The sequence below is a fragment of the Conger conger genome, chromosome 2, assembly GCF_963514075.1.
Source record: "Conger conger chromosome 2, fConCon1.1, whole genome shotgun sequence".
Taxonomy (NCBI): Eukaryota; Metazoa; Chordata; class Actinopteri; order Anguilliformes; family Congridae; genus Conger; species Conger conger.
Genome location: NC_083761.1, coordinates 32106377 through 32131357, shown reverse-complemented (window position 1 = coordinate 32131357; position 24981 = coordinate 32106377). Strand labels below are relative to the sequence as shown.

Genomic DNA, 24981 nt, shown 5'->3' with positions numbered 1-24981 from the left:
ATTTTCCCTGTACTAGTGTGCATATCACTTATTAAAGGTGTGTTTGGAGTGTGCAGGCTTTTCTTCCATTTACATATTGTGATGTACCATTCAGAGGACCCAGACACAGACCAGGGAGTATGCAAACACATTGTCTTTATTCAGTCCAATTTCAAGCCAGGCAATCAGAGTTCAGACAATGCCACAATCGAGATGCAAAAGAATAGTCAAAAACAAAGCAGGGGTCAATAATCAAGTACAAAAAGGGCTAGGCAAAAAATAAAAATAAAAATAACCAAATAATCAGAAAGGCAAATGAAACAGAAGGCTAAGGCAAACTCAGAATCAATGGCAAAGGGTGTTGTTCAATAATCTCAAATAATCAGGCTTACTGGTAATCGGCTACTGAAAATTTATCAACGTTCTGACACTGAACAAGGCAGAGACTGAAGTTTAAAAACATGAAGGAAGGTGACAAACTAGGTATGGCATGGGAGTGAGGTGGGCTAAACAAATAGACAACAGGTGGAAAAGATAATAGGGTAATGACACAAACGAAACGAAAACGTGGACTGGATGCACATAGACCAACACGTAATACAGACGGCTCTGGATTAGGGAGAGCACATTTGAGTTAGGACACGCAGTGATAGCGAGAGACAGGTGCGTACACTTTGCTGAAACTAAGCAAGTAATCAGTGATAGCATAGGAAGGTGAAGCTATAGAACAGAATAGAAGCTGGAGATAACGTTAGTAAGTTAGTTACGTGCTTAAATCTAAAATACCCCAAATAAGTGACTGTTAGTTAATTAGTTAGACATACTAATGTGTTCATATAATTATTACTGTACAATATCTATATAAGTAGTTATCAGTAAGTATAGTGCTATACAACATTAACTAGCGAGAAAGCAGGAAGTAAGGAATGCAAGACTGGGAAGAAAACTCCATGCATTTATTTGATGAAAAATTGGCAAGTGGTTCTCTTCACTGTTCAACAAATGATCTGAAATTTAAACCTACACTCAGTGACTGAGACGGGTGCGTGGGGGTTGGACCCAAAATGCACGACTCAGAAACAATAGTAATATAAAGACCCCTCAGGGCTTTATTCGGGACGAATCCCAGGAGAGTAGTCAACACAAGCAAAGTCCATACACGTAGATCCAGCCAAACAAAAAGTAAACAAACAAAAAGCACGGTGCCGAGGGAAGAGGCAAACTCGTAGTCGGTAGACGTGCAGGGAGGTCCGGTAGCAGGAGAGCTGTCAGCGGGGCAGATGAACAGACGGACGGCAGGCAGAGGCGTAGTCGTGGGCGATGCGGAAGTCAAAACCATAAAACAAACAGCGAGGCAAAAGTACAAAATCGGTAGGCGAGGACGTGGTCAAAAACAAACGATGGTCAACAAAACAGAAATCAATAATCAATGGTCGGTAAAACAGGCTTGGATCGTAACGTGTAATCAAATAATGTAACGCTCAAGAGTTGCTTTGATAACAAGAGGCAGACAATTTCACGAAGAACAGTTGCGCGACTGGGCTATAAATGCGGGTGTAGACAGGTGTAGACAATTAGTTAGAGCGTAGCAAGGAAATGGAAAACAGGTGCGATGGATGACAAGTTTAACAAGGAGATTAGTAATCGTTAGTAATAAACCTATCCTGCCCTAGCATTAGTAAATTAGTAAATGACATGCACGAGAAACGTAAGGTAACATGAACACATGATTAGTCTTGTTAGTTTCTACCCAATCCTGATCTAGCGTTAGTCGTTTTAGTAAATAGACAAATGGAAATAATTAGGGAGTGAATGACAGAAGGAGCGAGAGAGAAAAGGCGGAACGCAAGGTTTGCGGAAAGACATGTAAAAGTGTATGCATAAACAACGACCAGTTAACGTAACAATAAACATAAATCAAAACATAATACAAAACGAAACTAAGACGATAACCATTCAACATAACAAGGTAATATAATCGTAACGAAACATAACTAGACATGACGAGAAAATAAATCGTAACAAGAAATAAACTAAACAACATGACGAACCTAGACTAACATAATACATGATAAGACACTACGTGACTAAGACAACATGAATAAACATAAAACATGGCGAGACAGACCTGAAACGTGACAGTGACAACTTTATTAGGCACACCTTTCTTCCTTTGCTCCCAGCCTGACTTCTTTGTGGCATGGATTCAACTAAGTGACTCCTGTCCATGCTGACTTTGATCATCATGTTGTTACTGGATGTATTTTTGTTTTCCGTTTTATAGAGACTGCTGTGCGTGAAAATCCCAGATCAGCACTTTGAGATACTCAAACCACCTTGTCTGTCACCAACAGTTATTCCATGGTCAGAGTCACTTAGATCACATTTACATTTTACATTTTAGTCATTTGGCAGACGCTTTTAATCCAAAGCGACTTACAAGTGCATAGGTTCTACCATAAGTCAGAGCATCACATCCAGAAACTAGCAAAATACACAGGAAATGCTGTTCTAAACATAGTTGTCATCAGAAGTGCATTTTTTTTTTTTTTTGGGGGGGGCGGGCGGGGGTTAGACAAGGATAGGGATATCAGAAAGGAGGGGCAGGGGAAATCAGGAGGGAGGACTAAGGTAGAGTTTGAAAAGGTGGGTTTTGAGTCTGCGTCGAAATAGGGGGAGGGATTCTGCTGTTCTGACAGTGGTAGGCAAGTCATTCCACCACTGAGGAACCAGAACGGAAAACAGGCGTGAACGTGCAGCTCGACCGCCAGGTGCACGTAGAGAGGGAACCGTAAGGCGACCAGAGCTGGCAGACCGGAGTGGTCTAGCTGGGGAGTAGGGAGTGATCAGGGATTGTATGTAAGGTGGGGCAGTCCCCTTTGCAGCCTGAAATGCCAACACTAGGGCCTTGAAACGGATGCGTGCGGCAATAGGAAGCCAGTGGAGGCCAATGAGAAGCGGGGTGACATGAGATGACCTGGGCTGACTGGTGATCAGGCGGGCTGCAGCATTCTGGACCAGCTGGAGGGGCTTGATGGCACATGCTGGGAGACCGGCTAGGAGGGAGTTGCAGTAATCCAGGCGGGAAATGACGAGCGCCTGGACTAGGAGCTGGGTGGCTTTCTCAGTCAGGAGATGACGGATACGGCGTATATTATACAGAAAGAACCTGCAGGTTCTGGCAGTGGAGGATACTTGTGGAGCCAGGGTGAGGCAGTTATCAAGAGTCACCCCAAGATTCTTTGCCGTACGGGAGGAGGAAACTACAAAGTCCTCAACAGTCAATGAGAGGTTGATTGACGGAGAGGACTTAGCAGGGATGTAGAGAAGCTCAGTTTTGGCAAGGTGGAGCTTCAGGTGATGGGAAGTCATCCACGCAGAGATATCAGCCAAGCAGGCAGAGATCCGTGTGGTAATTTGGGTGTCGGGGGGGAAGGAAATTAAGAGTTGGGTGTCATCAGCGTAAGAATGATAAGAAAAGCCGTGGGAAGAGATAACAGAACCAAGAGACATGGTGTATAGCGAGAAGAGGAGAGGCCCAAGAACCGAGCCCTGCGGGACTCCAGTTCACATGTCTTCACAGTTCACATTTCTTCACATGTCTTCATGCTTTTATGCTTTTAGGTGCTGCCACATTATTGGCTGATTAAATATTTGCATTAACAAGCTGGCGTACAGGTCTACCTAATAAAGTAGTACTGAGTGTTTATGTAATATTGTAAATATAATCAATTTACGATAACATTAGTACTATGACAAGAAACCAAGTCGCTGATTATACAATATCACAATGATTTTGAGATGTCAGTTAATAGTGGAGAAAAGTCATTGCCAAAAACTACCATACCTTATGTGCCAATTAGTGTTATATCTCAAGGTCAGCTTATCATAAGACTGTAGCTAAAGACACTTTATTCTCTCCTATACTCAGTACAAATATATTATTTTGAACATTCATGCTGAATTTATTTTTACTTTTGAAAGTAAAAATAATTTAATTATCCTCACCTCAGATTAGTATGATTTGGACCACATGTAAACAGGAAGTTCTCCCTCAAAAAGTAACACAAAAGAGCTATGCCATTTTTGAGGTAATGCCTCTTGTTTTGAAGAAATGAACAGTGTCAGAACCCCACTCTCCCCTACTTTGTTTGCATGTACGTAGCTAGGGTTTGATCCGTTTTTTAACCGTTGTAGTTTGTATCGTCTCCGGTGCGTTTTACAGTAACTTTAGCTAGCTTGCTAGTTTTGTTAACTTAGCTTGTTGCAACTGCTGTCTGACTCTTTTTATACTTCATGCCTGGATCAGCTGCCAAAAACTGGGGTGACTGATGTTCATAGTCTTACTCTTCAGTGCTGGAGAAGGGATAGTTGTAGGTTTGTTTTTTTGTATTTATTTTTATCTGGGACCATGTACAAGTACATCAATCATACAGGGAAACTTTGTACCAAATACAACGTGAGCGAACAGGTAATTTCTATCTGCAATCCCTGTACAGGTTAGGTTACAACTAGCTCTTCTGAAGCACTAAAAATGGTGCTTTATTCACTTTAGCAAGACTATGGACAAACATGGGTGGGGACTAGGGCCCTTGAACATAATCATCCAGTCCTGTCTGGTGCCATAACAGCTCCACAACCAAACATGGCAGCCTCCATGAACTGGATTCATGCTGCCCCCATTAGCAATTCATGGAACCAGGAAATTGAAGCTGTCTCAATCGCTTAGAACAATTCAAATTTTTACATTTAGTAGTTTGTTAGATCTGATCTACAGCAATGCGATTTTGGTATTAATTGAATTTGAATTAATTGAATTTTGTCACATTTTTTGCCTCCACTCTAAATTGGTTGAATGCAAAGACATGTATCTCTACCGGGTTTCTGCATATTATTTGCTGTATTAACATTAACATCCATGGTAATATGGTGTAACCGTTGCTGTGTTTCAGCACATAAATGACTAATTTATGTTGATTTTCTCTCTTGTCCCCAGCGGAGGTACTGTTCCTGTGCTGGGGTAGCTTTCTGTGCAATTCTGTGAGGATCGTCCCCTCTGCCTTTCATGAGCCACGTTACATGGGCATCGCCATCCACAATGAACTGCTGCTCTCATCCATCTTTCATCTGTTCCGGTAATGGCAAGAGTCAAAACTCATCATGCACTACTCTATAGAAACAACACTTTATTCTCACTCTGCTACACAATTTTGCCATTAATATGGCATGAAGTTGCAGCTATGTCATTGATCACTATCTATATTTCTTGATCAGTAAATGTAAGTTTTATTTTACTTGTGGTTCCCTTGCTATATTGCTCCATATCTATTTCTAATTCTGGATGTGTTGGCTAAGCATGCCGTATTATATGTGGTTATTTATGGATATTTCCTATCCCAAAATTGCGAATGAGGGCATTTCATTTATTTGACTTTTTACATTGCAACTGTTTCCTTAGTAATCCCTCAGTCTCTGCTATTGCAGGTGATTTTATTTTTATATACATAAAAAAGGACATTTTGTATTTGGGCAGCTTTGTGTTTATCTCCGGTATTAGAAAATGTTAACCCCTTAATTATTGCCCCGTTTCTTATCACAAGCTTGACATACCCAAAATAACATGAGTACTGTTCTTTAACATTTTTGACTACAGGAATAATCAGGACTGTCAGGTTCTGTGTTTTTGTAACGTTATTATTTTTCATATTCATGGTTTCCGTTTACATTCATTGTTCATCGCACTTGTCTTCCCCTGTGATGTCTGTGTCTTTATGTAGTTCTGAGCCTGAGTCACTACCCTATCTGTGTGATTCACTATTTGGTTGTTTTACAAATTTTCCAGTTTCCCACGATACCTTCTCCATCTTGCTTTACTTGCTTCCCGCTTTCTCTCCGTTCATGTTATGCTTGTCTAACTAACGGCACGGATGGTGCAGTGGGTAGCACTGCTGCCTCAGAGCAAGGAGGTCCTGGGTTTGAATCCCGGTTGGCCTGTGTGGAGTTTGCATTTTCTCCCCGTGTTCACGTGGGTCCTCCCACAGTCCAAAGACATACAGGTTAGGCTGACTGGAGAGTCTAAATTGCCCGTGGGTATGAGTGTGTGAGTGAATGGTGTGCGTGCCCTGCGATGGACTGGCGACCTGTCCAGGTTGTATTCCTGCCTTTCGCCCAATGTATGCTGGGATAGGCTCCAGCCCTGTTCTGGATAAGCGGGTCAACATAATGGATGGATAGTTTAATCATGTAGCTAACATATTAACATTCTTCCTATTCCTGCACTGCTCAGTAGCTTAATTCTGCGAAGTGTTTGCGCTTGCCCTCTAACGATCACTGCATTCCTTAAGTCTGTGCAATTGTCTACTCCCTAATCTGTCTTCGTTCCTCCCTTGTTATTGTATGATTGCAACATATTATCTATTTAATAACAAATTATCTATGAATCATTTACGTAAGTATTTAATAACTTCTTAATAAGAGTAATATGCAAATCATATGTAAATATTTAATTATCATAATAATTAATTGTTTAAGAATAATTTATTTAGGTTTTATCAATGATTAAGTTCATAGTTTCTACTTGACTTACAACATATCATCTATTTAAGTACCCATTATTTATTAATCTACAAATCATATGTAAATGTTTAGTTAACATAATAACCATTGTTTTCCAATCATTTACACGTTTTATTTGTGATTAGTTCATTAGGTAGTTCATGACTAACAACATATTCTATATGAAAGAATATTTATTAATCATTTTCAAATGTATTTAAAACATTTGTTAATGATTAGTTCATCATGAACTAATAACTTATAAATGACTTGTAAGGATCGTTATTATAGAGTGTTACCAGAATGGGTGTTGTCCGCGTGCCAATTTTTTAAAAAACAATTAATGAATTACTTTGTTAATTGATCCTCCTGTGTTCAATGCATCCATGCCTTGCTGGGCTTTCCCATGCTGTTTTATATCCATGTAGAAAATATATCATTGTTTTAAGATAGAGCATAATAATATGCAAGTCAATGCTACTATAATGATTGATTGATAATACAGATAATAGCAAAACATTATCCCATTACAGGGCCTTAAGTTTACTTTTCTGTCAGGAGCACAGGTGCACATGTGAAAAAGATTATCTGGCCTTGTACAGTCCAAAATATAGGAGTGCAGTGAAATGAAACTTGAGCTCAGTCAAGATAACAGTGATAGTGAGATTGGTGATGGGCTCTATAGGTTATACATGTCAGGGTTGGGAGGGAGTACCAGCTGTGGCCACCAGGGGGGTGCTTTATTACCTTCACCTGGTAGTCATTAGTGCCAGGCAGGTACCTATCTCTGGAGAGTATTTAAAGCCCTCATTTTCCTTTGGCCTTTGCTTCGTTGTACACTTACGCTCTGTCACCCAAGCTGGTATAGCACACGGTAGACTCTGGTAGTTGAGTCGGGTATTGTGCTGGGTATCGGTTCTTTCTGAGCCTTTTTTCGAATCACAAAAAAGGTGTCCCGGTTATGTACTTTTATTTCTAAGTTTTCCGGAGCTGCGACTCCTGGTGTTTTATTTTCGGTGCCTAGTATTTTACACTAGGTTGTACATTTATTTTGGGTTTCCCCCCGGTTCGGGGTTGAGTGCTCATGTTTATGCACTCTGTTTTTTGTTGTTATTTCTTCGCCCTGGTTTTGATGGGTAGCTTTATTTTTTGAGCCGTTATTTGGGGCTCTTATTTGTTCAGAGCTGCCTCCTATTGTACCACAGTCTCTGCTATTCCCCCGGGGTCTTGGTGGCGGACACTTCCGTGTGTTCGCTTACTTAGGATCACCTGTAGTCGCGCTTGGCTCTCCGCACCTCCTCGTCACAATACAGGGCATCATTTTGACTATATTAGGCAGGGCATAACATAATGGCCTCTAGCCCATTCTGCTGTCATTCCTCCCATAACTGCATTCATTTTATGCAGAGTAAATTTAGAAACAAAGTAACAAAGCTTTGATTTTAACTAAGGAATGGCCATTTCTATGTAACTTTAACGTTCGCCATGTCAACACCAACTGATACAAATATTAATGTTAGTAAATAAATTGCTCAATGACTGCAAACAGCAAAGTAAGTATATAGCCTATGTTATTGATCAGCTTTGAAATATTTTCATTCAGCTTATTTTCATTTTTCTTATGGAAAGTTGGGTGTTCCATCTTGAGAGATTTATTTGGTAATTGTATTCACACCTAGCTAACTAGCAAGCAGTGATTTGACCTGTTCAGGTCAGATTGAATATTACTAGTTATCTAATGATTCATTTCTTCAGTAGATGAGTAGCAATGACTTTAGCTTAGCATTACACTGAGCCAAGCTAGCACACTATGTTAACTGCATTATTACTTACATTGTCAGCTAAAGCACTGTAGTTAAATAGCCTATCCATCACTTAGAAAAAATATATTTGTATTAAAATGCAATATTTTCCCAAAACCTCTGGACTAAAATGGTAAATGTTTGCATTTATATAGCACCTTTATCCAGAGCGCTGTACTCTTTCACCCATTTACACACTCACACACCAACAGCGATGGGCTGCCATGCAAGCCACCAACCAGCACATCAATTGGGGGTTAGGTGTCCTGCTTAAGGAAACTGACACACCCAGGGTGGGAGCGAACTGGCAACCCTCCGACTGGTCTTGCCTCCTGAGCCAATGTCACCCCAAAAGATAATTGTTTTACAAATGAATACACATCCTGAAATATATGATAAAAATGAGACCGATTAGGTTTTCTTTGGTTGTTAAATTAACATGGGTTTTTACATTGAAGTCAATGAGTCTCTCAGCATGCATACTTACGGGTACTTGCCTGGCCCCTCCCACCCTCTCCAGGTCTTATTGATGCTCTATGGGTTGAACAGCTACTGATACAGATATTGCTCACCCTTAGTAGGGGAGACCGGGGGAACAAATGAACACAGGGCATGTTGAAACATAACGTTGTTGCATTTGAGCAAGAATGTAACTTATGTATTATAGCAACATGCTATAATCTTCATCGAGATCTTCATAAATCTGTTTTAACTGATGATGTCTTAATGCCTCAGGAATAGGTGACTGCTCCAGGAGCAATAAAAGAATACTGCCGAACATACCAGAATATGCAATATACAGTCCCCACCAAAAGTATTGGAACAGCAAGGACAATTCCTTAGTTTTTGCTATACACTGAAGACAATTGAATTTGAGGTCTCAAGATATACACGAGATGACAGATCCCAATTTCAGATTTTATTTCCTAGTATTTTTTAGTTTTATCTAGATTTGTTAAACAACTTAGGAACATATCAACATTTGTATCAGACCACCAAATTCTTAGATGAGAAAAAGTATTGGAACATGTGACTGACAGGTGTGTCCTGTTAGATCGATTGGTTAATCAGTAATTAGTTCTGAATGTCAACAGTTTCTTTTAGCCTTGGGTTTTGCCTGTGAAGACTGCATTTGAAGCTTAGAAAAGAGGGGAAATCGAACAGAGTCATTGCACAAGCTTTGGGGATAGCTTGTACAACAACTTGGAATGTCCTGAAAATGAAAAACTGCTGCCGTATTGAGCTATAGACATTGAACAGGTTGACCATGAAAAACAACAGCAGAAACATTGTGAGAGCTGTTGTAAGGGTAATTTTCTTAATTGATTTGTAACTGATTCTTAATTCACAATGTGTGTTAACAAAGACAATCATGTGATAGAAATTAAGCTTTTAGTTTTAATCCTTATTACTATTAGACCACTTTCTCATGAAGTGCTTACTAGGAGTCTTTCTCTGTCTCTCTCCCAGCAGCCTTTGACCTGAATGTCTCTGCTTCTCCTAGAAGGGGGTAGCTAGCATATTTCGTTCTTACAGCAAGGTCAACAAGGGGTAATCAGAATACAAAATACTGATAAATGTTAGTGGCCAGCTTCATGTCTTGTTTTGGTAAAGCTCCCCTTTCTGGGAGAAAGTACTGAAAACTGTATATAAGTCTTATGTCTGATTCAAATCAGAAAGCTGGTAATCTCTCACTTTCTGTTATTTCTTTGCAAATAAATACGAAAGTTAAACTCAAGCTATCGTTGTTTTACTGTGGATCTGTTTCATCAGACAAGGCTCACCTGTGAAATATTAAAAAGGGCATTTTTCCCTGACACTGAAGAAAAGAACAAAAACATCAGTCAGTGACATCACAAACAATCTTCTCCAAGAAATCTTAGAGAGCAGCAATATAGAGGCTATACCACAAGATGCCAACCACTCATCAGTAGTAAGAATCGGAAGGTGACAATTTCCAAAGAAGTACAGAAATGAGCCACAGAGGTTCTGGAACAAAGATGGACTGATCCTCTACCAAAGTAATGGAAAAGCCAAAGAGCGGAATGCTGTGTTCCAACATGGTCCCGCCAATTATAAATGCATTAGCCACAATAACCTTTAATTGGACCTTTGTATATTCCATTTAGACCATGTACCTATTTGGTCCTATTTAGAGGTCACTCTTATCCATTTCTTCCCAGACATTTGTTACATATTACATTCATTACATATTAATGTTGTCATATTTGGTTAGTATAGACAGAATATACAGTGGGAGCAATAATTATTTGATCCCTTGCTGATTTTGTAGGTTTGCCCACTTACAAAGAATGGAACTGTGTAGAATTTTAATCATAGGTACATTTTAACATTGAGAGACAGAATATCACAAAATAATCCACAATAACAACATCATATACATTTTATTAATTTAATATCATATTTTCACATGATCCATATTTGATCCATAGAACAATAGGACTTAATACTTGGTGGAGGCCACTCCAGGACCTTAATATGCTTCTTTTTGAGCCACTTCTTTGTTGCTTTGGCCGTATGTTTTAGGTCATTGTCATGTTGGAAGACCCATCCATGACCCATTTTCAGTGCTCTCACTGAGGGAGGGGAGGTTGTCGCCCAGAATTTCCTGGTACATGGCCCCATTCATCCTCCCCTCGATACGGTGAAGTCGTCCTGTCCCCTTAGCTGAGAAACACCCCCAAAGCATAAGGTTTTCACCTCCATGCTTCACAGTGGGGAGGGTGTTCTTGGGGTTGTACTCAGCATTTCTCTTCCTCCCAACAAGGCGAGTCGAGTTGATGCCAAATAGCTCTCTTTCGGTCTCATCTGACCACATCACCTTTTCCCAAGCCTCCTATGGATCATCCAGGTGTTCTTTGGCAAACTTCAGACAGGCCTGTACATGTGCCTTCTTCAGCAGAGGAACCTTGCGCGCGCAGCAGGATTTTAATCCTTCACGGTATAGTGTGTTACTGATGGTTCTCTTCGTGACTGTGGTCCCAACTGCCTTCAGGTCATTAACAAGCTCCTCCTGTGTAGTACTAGGCTGATCCCTGACCTTTCTCATGATCATTGATATCCCAAGAGGTGAGATCTTGCATGGAGCCCCAGACCGAGGGAGATTGGCGGTGACTTTGTTTTTCTTCCATTTTCTAATAATTGCCCCAACAGTTGTTAACTTCTCACCAAACTGCTTGCTTATTTTCTTGTAGCCAATCCCAGCCTTGTGCAGGTCTACAATTTTGTCCCTGATGTCCTTCAGTTAGCATTCACATCAACCATCAAAATGTGGAAAAAATTTGACTTTGACCATGGAATGATTGTTGGTGGTAGACAGGGTGGTTTGAGTATCTCAGGATCTGCTTGGAGTTTCACACACACCAGTCTCTAGAGTTTACAAAGTATGGTGCAAAAAACAAAAAACAAAAATCCTGGAGACAGAAATGGCTTGTTAATGAGAGACGTCAGTGGAGAATGGCCAGACTGGTCAAAGCTGACAGGAAGGTGACAGTAACACAAATAACCACAACTAATAATTACAACAGTGGTATGCAAAAGAGCATATCTTAACACACAATGCATCATAACCCTAAGTGGATAGGCTACAGCAGTAGGAGTAAAAAAAAAATAAGTCTAATAAATACCTAATAGAGTGCTTGGTGAGTGTATATTTTTTAATTAAGCGAAAACCTAAAAGTGTTAAGTTGCTCCCTGGTCTCCCCTACTCATTGTGTATTGCAGTTGAAATAAGTCTGCATGATAATATCTGTGTCAGATTGGTCTACAGAATTAGTTTCAGTATAGAACATAGATGAAGAATAGATGGGATATTATCTGAGAAAAGTAGGCTACTGTAGCCAGTTGATCCACAAGGATTGGTGTTTTCCTTATTTATAGTAATCTTCACACGGAAATTGTGACATTATTTCCAGATGGCTATATGAATTTAGCATAAGTCTTAAGATCTTAAATAATTTTAAGAGCAGAATCTAAAAGTGGGTGACGTTTTGACTAATATGGCTAAAAGTATGTGGGAAATAAAAATGTAGCATACCAAGGTGCCAAATTAATATCATATTTTTATGATCTTACTGTTAATATTAAGAAGCTGGTTATCCAAAACAGCTAAAACAGGTGTTAACAAAATACTAACCGATTACTGAAAGACTATTCTCATCTCTTTACTTTTGATTCCTCTTTGAGAGCTGATATTTTTATATCTTCAACAGATTTGCCATGCCCTCACTGCACCCAGACTGGATGCTGCTGCTGTTTTTCATCCACACACATGTCACTGTGACGGTGACACTTGGCCTGCTCTTCATTCCTAAGGTACCCATCAGACAACTAATTTTCACTGGACTATTTTCTATATTCCCTTTTTATTTACCATGTACCTGTTTTGTTGGAAGTAACAAACTCTCTGTTCTAGCTTTATTAGTAAGCGATATACTCAACCCAAAAACCATGTTTTAAAGAAGAGATAATGATTGGCAAAAGCCGAAAAATATAGGAAATTTACAGAAGCACCAAGAACATTATATTGACCTATGCACTGACGAGGCTTCCAACACACAATACATTAATACCTGCTATGGGTACTGTAACTATGGTGGTCTACTTCAAACAGCATGTACCACTGGGCAGGCTGCTGAGGATTCAAATATTCTCTTTGAATCAACAACCAAATAGATTATTTTCAGAGGAACAGATTTGATTCATTTCTGATTCTCAAAATCAATTAGGTACATATTTTGTTGCTATGTGTATTTAAAATGTACCAATTGTGTCTTGGTACTTTTTAGTAATTAATGCTCTGTCAAAGAAATGAAGAGGTAATCACTGCCAAATTACATAAGTACATAGTGTATATCTGAACTAATGGTAGCAGCCATGAAAATCAATGTTCAGACAACTTCACAATAAGTGAGAACATCACAGCAGAGGAGATTTGTACATGTTTTGTAAAATTTGTGATTTGATTGATTTTACTTTTAAATTGTATTAGTTTCTATTGTAGAATGTATTTCCTGTCATATTGTACTGCTTCTACTGATTTTTGTTAACAGGGAACTCTTGAAAATGAGACACGTCTCAATGAGTCCTCCCTGTGTAAATAGATCATTCATTCATTCATTACCCTAACCCGCTTATCCTGAGCAGGGTTGCAGGGGGGCTGGAGCCTATCCCAGCATACATTGGGCGAAAGGCAGGAATACACCCTGGACAGGTCGCCAGTCCATCGCAGGGCACAAACACCATTCACTCACACACTCATACCAATTTAGACTCTCCAGTCAGCCTAACCTGCATGTCTTTGGACTGTGGGAGGAAACTGGAGTACCCGGAGGAAACCCACACAGACACAGGGAGAACATGCAAACTCCACACAGAGAGGCCCCGGCCGACGGGGATTCGAACCCAGGACCTCCTTGCTGTGAGGCGGCAGTGCTAACCACTGCACCATCCGAGGCGCCGTGTAAATAGATAATAAATAAAAATAATCAGGGTTGTATTGTTAGTCACCATAATAATTGTCCTTTACCCCCAAGATTTTGTAAAGTATTTAGTTTCTTGAAAGCATAAACGACAGTCAGAGCTTTCCCCCCAGCGACACATAGTCACAGAGAGGCGACCCTCTCGTTCCCCGGGTGGAACTCCAACACAGTGGCGCTCAGCCGGTGACTTGTGCGTATCCCCACACCCACCTGGCACGATGGTGGCACACCAGGGCATCATAATATGTGTAAATTAACTGAATTGCATTTTAAATGAGCTATATTGTCATTGTTAGTCACCTGATGTGTTTGATTCATTTGTAAGAGACAGGTCTTTTTCATTCTTCCAGACTTCTACAGACAAAAATTTTTTTACATCAGAAATATGTTTACATTTTCAGATATGATGCCCCAAAATGAAATAAATATCACTTTTAAGGCCCAATATCTCCAAAGTGAAATGAGATGATCTTTCTTGACAGCAGCTTTGAAGTCTACACACTAAGCACAGATGTACTAAGCCTTTTGCAATGATTTTCAGATGCACGGATTCTGCCCAAGAAACATGGGTTGTATGGATCAAACTGGCGCTTGGGGCTAGAACAGCAGTATGTGTGTGATCTAGGCGAGTCATCACAAGATGCACTTATGTTCTTAATGCATATCCATTGCATATCCATTTAAGGGAGCAGCAAGATAATGGAAATCAGGTGTGGAGGGTTGACAAGTTAACAAGGTAATTAGTAATCGTTAGTAATAAACCTATCCTGCCCTAGCATTAGTAAATGACATGCACAAGAAACGTAAGGTAACATGAACACATGATTAGAATGTTAGTATTACCCAATCCTGATCTAGCATTAGTAGATTAGTAAGTTGACAAGGGAAATAGAAACAATTAGGGTGTGAGTGACAGAAAGGGAGAGAGAAAAAGCAGGAATGCAAGATTTGCAGAAAGACATGAAAAAGTGTATGCTAATCAATGACCAGTACAACGTAACATGAAACATAAATTGTGACATAACAAGTTTGCGAAATATGACAAACTAAATAACATGACATGGCAAGACTAACAATTAAATTGTAACAACAACTAAACATGAAACATAACATGACATGAAACATAAAAACGGGGTGATACTAGACTAACAGAATACATGACATGACAATAACATGACCAAGACAATAACTAAACATAAAACATGACATGACATAAACATGAAATGTGACACTTCTGGCCCTAAGTACTCCCAAGATACAAAATGATTTGGCAGTTTGTAGAATTATATCCATTTTAAAAAATCAGATTTCATGCAACTTGTCACTTTTTAAGTGAAGGCCCCCTAAATTTTAGAAGGCTCTAGCACAAAAGAAAGCAGCTTATGAAGCTCAAATTTTCTATTTCTATTCCTCATAATTGCCTACCACCACATTATTGAAGAGATGCTGCTGTGCACTTAATTTGAGTTGCCACTAAATGAAAGCTCCCCAGAAAACCAAAATGAGATGGTGTGTACACACGTGTGTGTATTTGTATGTCCTGCAACTCTACATGTTACTGCATTTGTACATATGTGTCTACTATTTGTTTGTGTTTCAGTTTCTGCATGTGTCACAGCCACTACGGGAGGAGATAGCAGCAGAGGTGTATGAGGATGAAGTGGATCTGCAGCGCTCTGGTTCCTACCTCAACAGCAGCTTTACATCAGCCTGGAGTGAACATAGCCTTGACCCCGATGATATTCGGGTAAACTCCCTTGCCCCCTTGGAACCATTCTAATACACAGGTGTTCTCTCACAGGTCCCGATCCTTGCTTCAGGAACTTAAATACTTTCTACACACTCCCAGCTCCACAGCTGAAAGGGGTTTTATTTTCGTGTCTTAATTGGCCAAATCAAATACACTTAAATATGTCTTACAAGCAAATAACTAATCAAGGCCCGTTCTACTGTAATCAGTTGTAGTCGTGATGGCCAGCTTCACATATGTGTTCCTCCCATTGTGATTAGATTCTAAACCTCAAATATGTTTTGGGGTCAATATAGAGTAGGTCACAAGTACAGTAATGTGCCGAAGTCTTAGGTACCCTTAGTTTTATGAATTTGGTATTTTCTGCATTAGTGTGTGGGTAGTAAAGAGCAAATTTTAATTTCCAAACATTAATTTTCCCAAAAATGTTATGTTTTTTATATTTTGTTAAATACAGTAACATATTAAGCGATAGAATACTATTGAGACAGCCGAAGTTGGCAGAAGAAGTCTGTTTGGAAGTTTTAAAGGTGAAAGGTGGTCACATCAAATATTTTTGTCTTTACTTTTCAACTGTTGTGCCTACGATGTTTGCACTATACTTTATATCTATAAATAATAAGCCATATTTTCATTTGGGCATTTAGGTTGCATTTGTATGATTTTTCTTATTTTTCTGTGGCTAATCATGCAATGTCCAAACAGCAAGTGTTGTCTTTGATTTTATCTATGTATCAATATCACTCAGTATCACAGAATTTTATCAAGATTCCGGTTTAATAGAATGCACATTATTGGCACAATTAAACAGTAAAACTTGCTATATATCAATATGAAAAATTTACAAGCTTGCCCATGTTGGTTGAAAGCAAAGTACTGGTGACAAAGAATGGGATGAGGCAAAACCATTGAACACCCTTAAGTGTCTGAGCTGACAGTAATTAAGATCAGGGTAGTCCATGTCAGTTGAATAAGGGCATGTATGTCTTGATTTGATTCTGTTTTAATAATATATAAGAAGATGTACATGGAAATCTAAACAATTCTAAGATGCAACACTGGACAAGTAAGTATATAGATACAATTTAAATAGCTTCCAATTATTTGTTATATTTACAATATACTTCTGGTTTATTATTGATAATTAGAATTAGAATTTGGAATCTAATACTACAAATAATGTTGTATGTTGTTTTTCATTAAAGAAGGAAAGATCTTTAATGCACATCCCCACGCACATATAAGTATATTCTTGTAATACTTCTGTTCTCTCCCTCTCCTTACACCAATTTGACTTTCTCTTTTTTCCTTCATATACTTCCCATCTTGCTCTGGTCCTCTCCCTCTGTGATCCTCTCCTGATTCTTTCATTACTTCACTTTCTTGTCACCCTCCTATATCCCTGCCCTAGGATGAGCTGAAGAAGCTGTATTCCCAATTGGAGATACACAAGACCAAAAAGATGACTTCAAAAAATCCTCACTTGCAAAAGAAACGCATTTCTCGGCGGACTCTAGGACGTTCAATTATGAAGTGCATAACAGAAATACCAGAATCAAAGAACCATCAGTGTATCCATGAGGACCGGGAGGGATCAATGGTTATGGGAGGAGGTGGCCACTCAGGGTCATCCAATAAGAAGGTTCTCTCAATTTACAAATCCCAGGGCAGTTATGACTATGTGAGAGATCAACAGTTCTACTCTAGTGACACTACGGATCCACCCACAATGCTGGAGTCTTTAATGAGAAAGAGTCTGTCAAAAAAGTGTTCTGTGCATTCTGACACGGAGTCTGTGGATAATGCGCCACTGGTGTACAAATCTGCTAGTGCCCACAACCTTTCAGCTGACAAAAAGTCACATATTGAGCCCAACAAGTTACAAAAGTCACTGAGTGTCATGACAAGAAATAACATGTCCACTTCTTTGCATCCCTGCAAGACGAGCAGTCTTCAAGACACCTCACATAGCAGAGCAAACCTTTGGGAGAGAGATCATTCAGAATATCGTGCCACAATCAGTAGAGAAACTACAAATCCTCTTCTGACTGGCGCATTTGATAAAGAAGTCTGCCCCTGGGAGCTTGAAGATCACCTCCGTGAAAAGATTCAGAAGCATAGCACTTATGCTTTGTCTCAAGACAAAAGCACTACAGAGAAAGTAGAAACACCTAGCAGCCAGCAAAGTTTGATTTCCCCTTGGGACAATTTACCACATGATCTTCCAAGAGATGGCACTATGCTGTCAGGAGAGGAAATGCAGAAGGGTGAGAGTAAAAGAGGAGATCCTGTTAGAATTGAAAATGAGGAATCTGACTCTGAATTTAAGCTTCCGGTCTCATCCAGTGCACCCGGTTCTCCTATCACTGTCCATGTGAGACTGAAAGAGCTTCCAGTCTTATCCTGTTATGGCCCCCCTCGTAGCTTTAGCCTCTCTGTAAAAGGCTTAGTGAGGTCTAGGAAAGCTAGTGGAAAGGATAAGAAAAAATATGGTTCGGATCGTAAGGTTGTCTCCCCTGTGTCACTCAAGACAGTCCCCACAATGAAGAATGTGCCCTCGAAGCATGACAAAGACCAAGCCTACATTCTAATTCCAAATAAATCACCTGTACAGAAACAGCAAAGACATGTGACAAATGATAGCTCCTGGGAAATGGAGGGCACTAAGCCATCTCTCGTTAAGCAGGCTGCAATCAGAGTGTCCTCCAGTGAGTCCCAGGAGAGAGACACAAAAAAACAGAAGAGCATGCTGGGAGAGAGTTGTACACAGAAAAAAAATGAATCAGAGAAGATAAAAGTCCAGGATTGTGCACATGCTAACATCTCTCGGGAAATGGAGGAAGAACATCCCTCAAATAAGTATAATTTAATGATAAAGGGATCTGAGTCCACTATAGCTAATGCTAATAAAAATACTACAAATAAAAATGTATCTGCTCAGATGACTGTCAATACAGAGATATGTCCGAAGCTATTTCAAAAGAAAATGCAGAGACAGCAGACCAGCATACCAGATACCTGGAGTGTGAAAGAAAGCAGCGTCTCCTCTGTCAAGACAGACAGTGTAAAAACTTCCTCAGTAGGGATTAAAGATATAGTGGCAATACTTAGGCAAAGGAGTGCACATGCAAACATATGTCCTTGGGATATGCAGGAACAAACCACAAAGACACAAGCTAGTGACCACACAGACATTTGTCCATGGGAATCAGAGGAAACGAGAAAATCAATAAGCAGTCAACAGAGTGTTTATGCAGACATATGTCCATGGGAAACACAAGAACATACTCCAAATCAGAACAACAAGAACAAAAAGGATAAGAACATACAAGACACAGTTAGAAACACCACTACAAAATTAAAGGAAATAAATCCTCCTTCTCAAACTGTTGTCAAGGCAGAAGTGTGTCCATGGGATGATCCTGATCCATGTAAGCAGACACCACACAGACAACAGAGCATTGTAGCAGATGTCTGTCCCTGGGATATTCCTGATACATGTAAGCACACACCACAAAGACAACAAAGCTTGAAAGCAGATGTCTGCCACTGGGACCTTGAGGATCAAGGGAAGACAAAAAGACTGGAGAGTTTGCATACCAATATAGTGTCTACGAATTCCAAAAGACAGAATAAATCATTAACACCACAAGACAGTGACCTTGCTAATATCTGCCCTTGGGAAACACAAGATGATTCTTTAAGCAAGGAGGTCCAGTGGAGAGCTGAATACAGCCTAAAGCCTAATATTACCACTGCTACCAGACAGGATTTGGATAGACAAACACCATCTGTGAGTGTTAAGTCAGAAGGGTACTCCTTGGAAGTCCTTGAATCATCCCAACAAAACATGCATTGCGACAGTTTAGTAGATGTCTGTCCCTGGGACGTAGAGGAACCAAAGACGACAACAAAAAGGCAGAAGAGTCTACGTACTGACATCTGCCCTGGGAAAACACAAGACATTCCTAGTGAGGAGAACCAGAAAGAGGAGATATACTCTAAGCACACTATCATAACAACTCTTAAAGGGTCTGGTGACCAAATTTTTCCAATTCAGACAAGTGCTAAGGCAGAGGTATGCCCCTGGGACATTCCTCAGTCAAGCCAACAAACACCAATTAAACAGCACAGCATCATAGCAGAGATTTGTCCCTGGGATGTGGAAGAAAGTAACCTAGATAAGCAGAGTGTCAATGAAGCAGAGAAAAAACATCAACAGCAGAGTGGACATGAAAGCATCTGCCCTAAGGAATTAAAAGAAAAAGAAACTACAAAAAGACGAGAGAGTACTACATCAAAGCATTCAAGCATCAACACAGATATCTGTTATCCTTTGGAAACACAGGATGTAAAACCTTGTCTTGTTAAGAAGGCAGCTATCAGGTTATCCTCAGATGAGGCTGAGCCATTAGAGGCAACAAGTAATAATGGCGGTGCTTTTGCTGAAATACAGGAAATGGAGGAGCCTGAAAAAATGGCGATAAAACATGACCGTGCTGATGTATGTCCTTGGGAAACTGAAATAAAAGAGTCGAAAAAACCCCCAAAAAAACAGGAACACATCTTTGATTACATTTGTCCATGGGAAACTCAGTCACCTGGAATGATAAAGGCAGAGTACAGTGCTCATGCTCATGTTTGTCCTTGGGAAAGTGAAGAACTGACATTGGAAGAGGCAAAAAAAGAGGAAAGGGCAGAAAAAAAAAAGGGTGTCCATGCTGGTGTCTGTCCATTGGAAACCAAGGAAGTTAGGCCTGTGCCAATGGTTGCACTAACTGCAAAACACACAGAAATAACACATGGGACAACTAACCAGAGGGAAATCTGGCACAGGGAGAAGGATAAACAAAGTGAGACTACAGGAGATGAAATGTGCACCAAGGCTCCAGAACACTCCAAGATAGAAGGGAATTCAAATGAACAAGTGGCCCTTTCAGAGAAGATAGATGGAGTTAAAACTAATCTACCTCTATCTCGCCGTGATGCACTGTGCCCCTGGGAGACGGAGGTCACACTGCCATTGCTTGATAAGGAACATAGCAATTCAGACATCCCTCCCTGGGAATGTGAAGACAGAGTTGATAACAATGATGCAGAGAGTGCTGCTGAGGCATTTGTCTTCCCTGATGACTTATGAGCCACAAAATAGTCACTCTGTGTCTGTGACACCACAATATACTCTGACTTCACAACCTCTGGAGTTTGCTGGGATAATCATAATGACTATAGTGTTCCTAAATCTGCTCAAAGGCAGTACACCACTGGGCTACAGTCTGCCAGACTGCTCTGCCGACATGTCTTTCCCGCTCCTTGATTGAAAGTAGTCTTGAAGCTGTCCCCTTTCTTCATCATGCCTAATTCTTTACTACATCCTGAGATGTTAATGTTATGAGTTCTCAGAGAAAACTGACTAATACAATAACATTAAGGTGAAAATATCTCAAACGACTTCTGAGCATTTCAATTCAATTGACTAATTTGATTATCTGATGAAGGACTTCTCAACCTTGGTCGGGGAGGGCTTGCAGGGTTTTTTCTGGTTTGCTGTTGATTACAAAGGTAACTAACCATATCTGGTTCCTTGAGTCAAAAGGGGTTTATGGGGAAAATAAAAACCAGCTTATCCTGCGGACCTGCAGAACCTGAGTGTCCCTGTTATTGTGGATGCATTTCCACAAAAAGTTAAGTTCCAGTGGGAAAAATAAGAACAGAAAAATGTAAAATAAAGCTAATGGAACATACTGTATGTATGTACATAGAATGCTGTAATCATTAAAATATTTACATAATATGTGTAAAACTTGGCAAAGTGTTTAAATGTGAAACTACCATATAATGGAATGAAGCAGTATCATTGGAATGTCACAAAGCATTTGTTGTTGACCAGAAATATCCATACATAGTGGCAGTTCTTGCAACATTGCTTTCACTCTGATTGCTGAATGATTAAATGTGCTTACCTCCATACAGCCCTGGATGTTTCCATTTTCAAACTCGTATACAGCAGAGTGTGTGAACAAGAGACAAGCAGAAAATGTGTATCTTGACTTTGGCTTACTCTAACATTTAAAGCATGAAGAGAAATTGTCTTGAAAACATACAATAATTAGCACAGACGTTATCTTAATAGTGTGAGTGAGACTTTATCAAAAAATATTTCTGCTTGTAAAATAAAAAATGGGAAGTTACAGGTTTCTGCAATCTGGTATTAAAGAGTATTGATTCACATTGAAACTTTTAATGGTTTATTATACAGTGGTTTCTTGTTTCATTTGGTGGTTTGCTCCTGTGGTATTAATTTTGCCCGACGGGAAAGAATAATTGTGAGGTTCTTACAGTTGGGGCAGTCGCGTTGAATTTTGGCCTGTAACAGGCCGAGAAGTCATTCGTAGCAAGATAGCCCATAATCCATAGTGGTTTAGTGTTTGCTTTTGTGAGGGTATAGTGTAATTGGCTTTTCCCAGCTATAGTTTTATCACCACTGCTGTGAAGTAAAAAAAGTGGACAAACTACGTTTTCTTTGAGAAATGTATTGTTGAGTTCATGTGCACACACAGCTGTCTACACTCCATTTTGCTCTGAAGTTAGCAAACTTAATAATAGATTGCTTGTAAGATTACATCCCTGTCTGGCTTTAGAAGTGAATATCAACAGCTAATGTTGGCTAACTATCTTGTATGTTTAACAAACATTTGTTTACGGAACATTAAGTTAATGTTTGACTTATGTGCTAATGTTAACAACATCCACGTTTCTATAACACTACTAGTTCTGAATCCATATGGACTTTGGGGGCGACATGGCTCCACATTTCTATAACACTACTAGTTCTGAATCCATATGGACTATGGGGGCGTCATGGCTCAATGGGGGCGACATGGCTCAGGCAGTAAGAGCAGTTGTCTGGCAGTCGGAGGGTTGCCGGTTCGATTCCCCGTGTCGAAGGGCTGTGTCGAAGTGTCCCTGAGCAAGACACCCAACCCCCAAATGCTCCTGATGAGCTCTCTGGCATTGCATGGCAGCCAATCGCTGTGAGTGTGTGTATGAATGGGTGAATCAGAAGCATCAATTGTACAGCGCTTTGGATAAAGGCGCTATATAAATGCCAACCATTTACCATTTACTTTAAATTGCAGTCTGGACCAGCTCCACCCTGCACCACACATTTAAAATTTAACTTTCGGAAAGAAACCAGTACCAGCTCTCTCTTCATATTCACTGAAATACGGATGAAGTGAATGGATATTCTACCTCAGAGACTTTGTTTGTATTACAGTTCAGTTCCTTCCGTTGTTACAGTAACCTCACTGACAGGCTCATCAAAGACCTTAAACCTTGCAATGTAGGCCTACCAATACAAACTTTTGATTTCCCCTTCTCTGTCGTTCAGTCTGCTATTGCATAGTGGGTCAGACACATTCCCACTATCAACACCAATTGTCAAAGGTATGTTTTGTATCTTGGGGAATCCATGCCACAAAGAATTGAGGCTTTTTGAATATTAGTATAGTGTTCATTAGTAAGGTGCTCAGTCAGTGTAGTGTTGTCATGGTCACTATATCTATTAAATTAAATATATTTAGGAAGTACAACATGCTATTGACACTGCCATGTTATATAAAAGTTTGCTGATTGTTGTTTGCTAATTTAAGTATGCTATTCTTGCTCTAAAAAAAGTGTGTTTGCCAGTCTTGCATTCAAATGAAAGGTGATGTGTAATCTGTGTAATCTGGCATCCACGTTTTCTCTACAGCTAACGTTAATACATTCAAGTTGCTTCATTCACAATTGCTTTTCACTACAAAAATCTACCCACTGCGTACTGCAATATGCAAGTTAGCTTGTGTGTATTTCAAATGCATACTTTGCAATCTCGATACAGCCAAGCTAGTTAATGTGGGGCCGAGTGGACTGTAGGCAATGTATTTGGAACTAGAATTATAGAGACGTTGATGTTGTTAACATTAGCTGATCAGTACAAACATTTATTTAACGTTAAAGACTCGAGACGCACTTACACGGACTCGTCCAAAAATGACTTGAGACTCGACTCAATAAGGACTTAACAACAATAAGAGTAAGTGAATAATGTCACGGCCAATGATTTTTTTTTCAGTTATTCATATGAAAGATATTCCTTAGTTAAAACACACCGAATGCCATTTTACACGCCACACCATGTGCCTTTTAGTAGTAACCATTGCAACACCCTACGCTGTATTTCCTCCAGCATAGCTTGCTAAGATTACAGTTCTGCATGTTGTGGCCTGGCCTTTGAGTTTAAATAATTCAGGCTCACCGAGCCAAATAAAATGATTGCAACTAGCAAAATATGGAGAATTAAAATAAAAGATGTGGGAGCAACAGCGTCAAATTTCAACAAACATTTGAAAACTCATATGGAAATTTAAGTCAGTTTACTGGCACCGGAGCTGATCCCACCACTGTTCACTATTGTGTTAACATAACGTGCTTCAGACTCAGTATAGCAAATTTTCATGTCACCATTTAATCAGTATAACAGAAGCGCATATTTTCTTATTTTGTTGACTGCCAAGTTGTAGCGATGTTGGCTTGCATTTCAAATGGTTGATCTTGAAAAGTTATGCAAGCTAGAGAACCATGAGCGAGTAACGATAAAACAAACTTCTTCAGGTTGCCTTGAAAAGCCCCATACATTTTAATTGTCAATGTACTTCACACAAGCAGCTGCGTTTTCAGTAAAATGGCCATGTAATGGGATTTTGATCTGGAGCCTGATCAAGGGTTGCACTATTTTAAAAACCTTTCAGTATGATCTTTAAGATCGATATGCAAGCAGGACAGAGTGATTTTGAATGTCTTGTTAGGTGACGTTATGTACGAGTTGTGTGGACATTGTTTGGTGTTCCAGTGTCATACAAATATGAACTGTATTTTCGAGAGAGCTTGTTTGTAATTGACGTTAACATTAAAAGCTACCGTAGAAACCGAGTTTGGCATGTACTGTAGTTGCATGCGGTTTTGAAATTATTTATAATTTTACTATGCGCATTCCTTAGGATTCGAGGTTCAATAAGCCAATACTGCAACGTGATTCAAATTTAAAAACTTTGCAACTTTGTTTACAAATAAAGTTATAATTAGTTCCAGATGCATATTAAGCCTAGTCCTAGACTAAATTTAATTGGAGATTATCCATATAAAGCTGCATTAACCAGTCTTTATTTTGTTATTGACCATCATCTTATATTACAGCCCATGGTAATGCTTACATTATGAGTTGTATGAGTCACACAGAGTTCTTTATTATTTATTTTATATTATTTATTGATATATCAATTACCTACCACACCAGACCTGAGGTTCTGGCAAGCTTTCCTCCAGCCATCTTGAGAATGGCTTTGCCAAA

The 24981-nt window shown here is 39.6% G+C and overlaps 1 protein-coding gene across 1 annotated transcript in view; it reads left to right on the top strand.

Annotated features, from left to right (window-relative positions):
• Positions 1–20060, top strand: part of gpr179 (G protein-coupled receptor 179) — a 339778-nt gene extending 319718 nt beyond the window's left edge. The window contains exons 9-15 of the mRNA XM_061230418.1: positions 4976–5114; positions 12569–12671; positions 15438–15584; positions 16999–18335; positions 19452–19558; positions 19619–19759; positions 20044–20060. Of these exons, the coding sequence (XP_061086402.1) occupies positions 4976–5114; positions 12569–12671; positions 15438–15584; positions 16999–18335; positions 19452–19558; positions 19619–19759; positions 20044–20060 (1991 nt within the window). The remainder of the gene's footprint in view (positions 1–4975; positions 5115–12568; positions 12672–15437; positions 15585–16998; positions 18336–19451; positions 19559–19618; positions 19760–20043) is intronic.
• The last annotated feature ends 4921 nt before the right edge of the window (positions 20061–24981 follow it).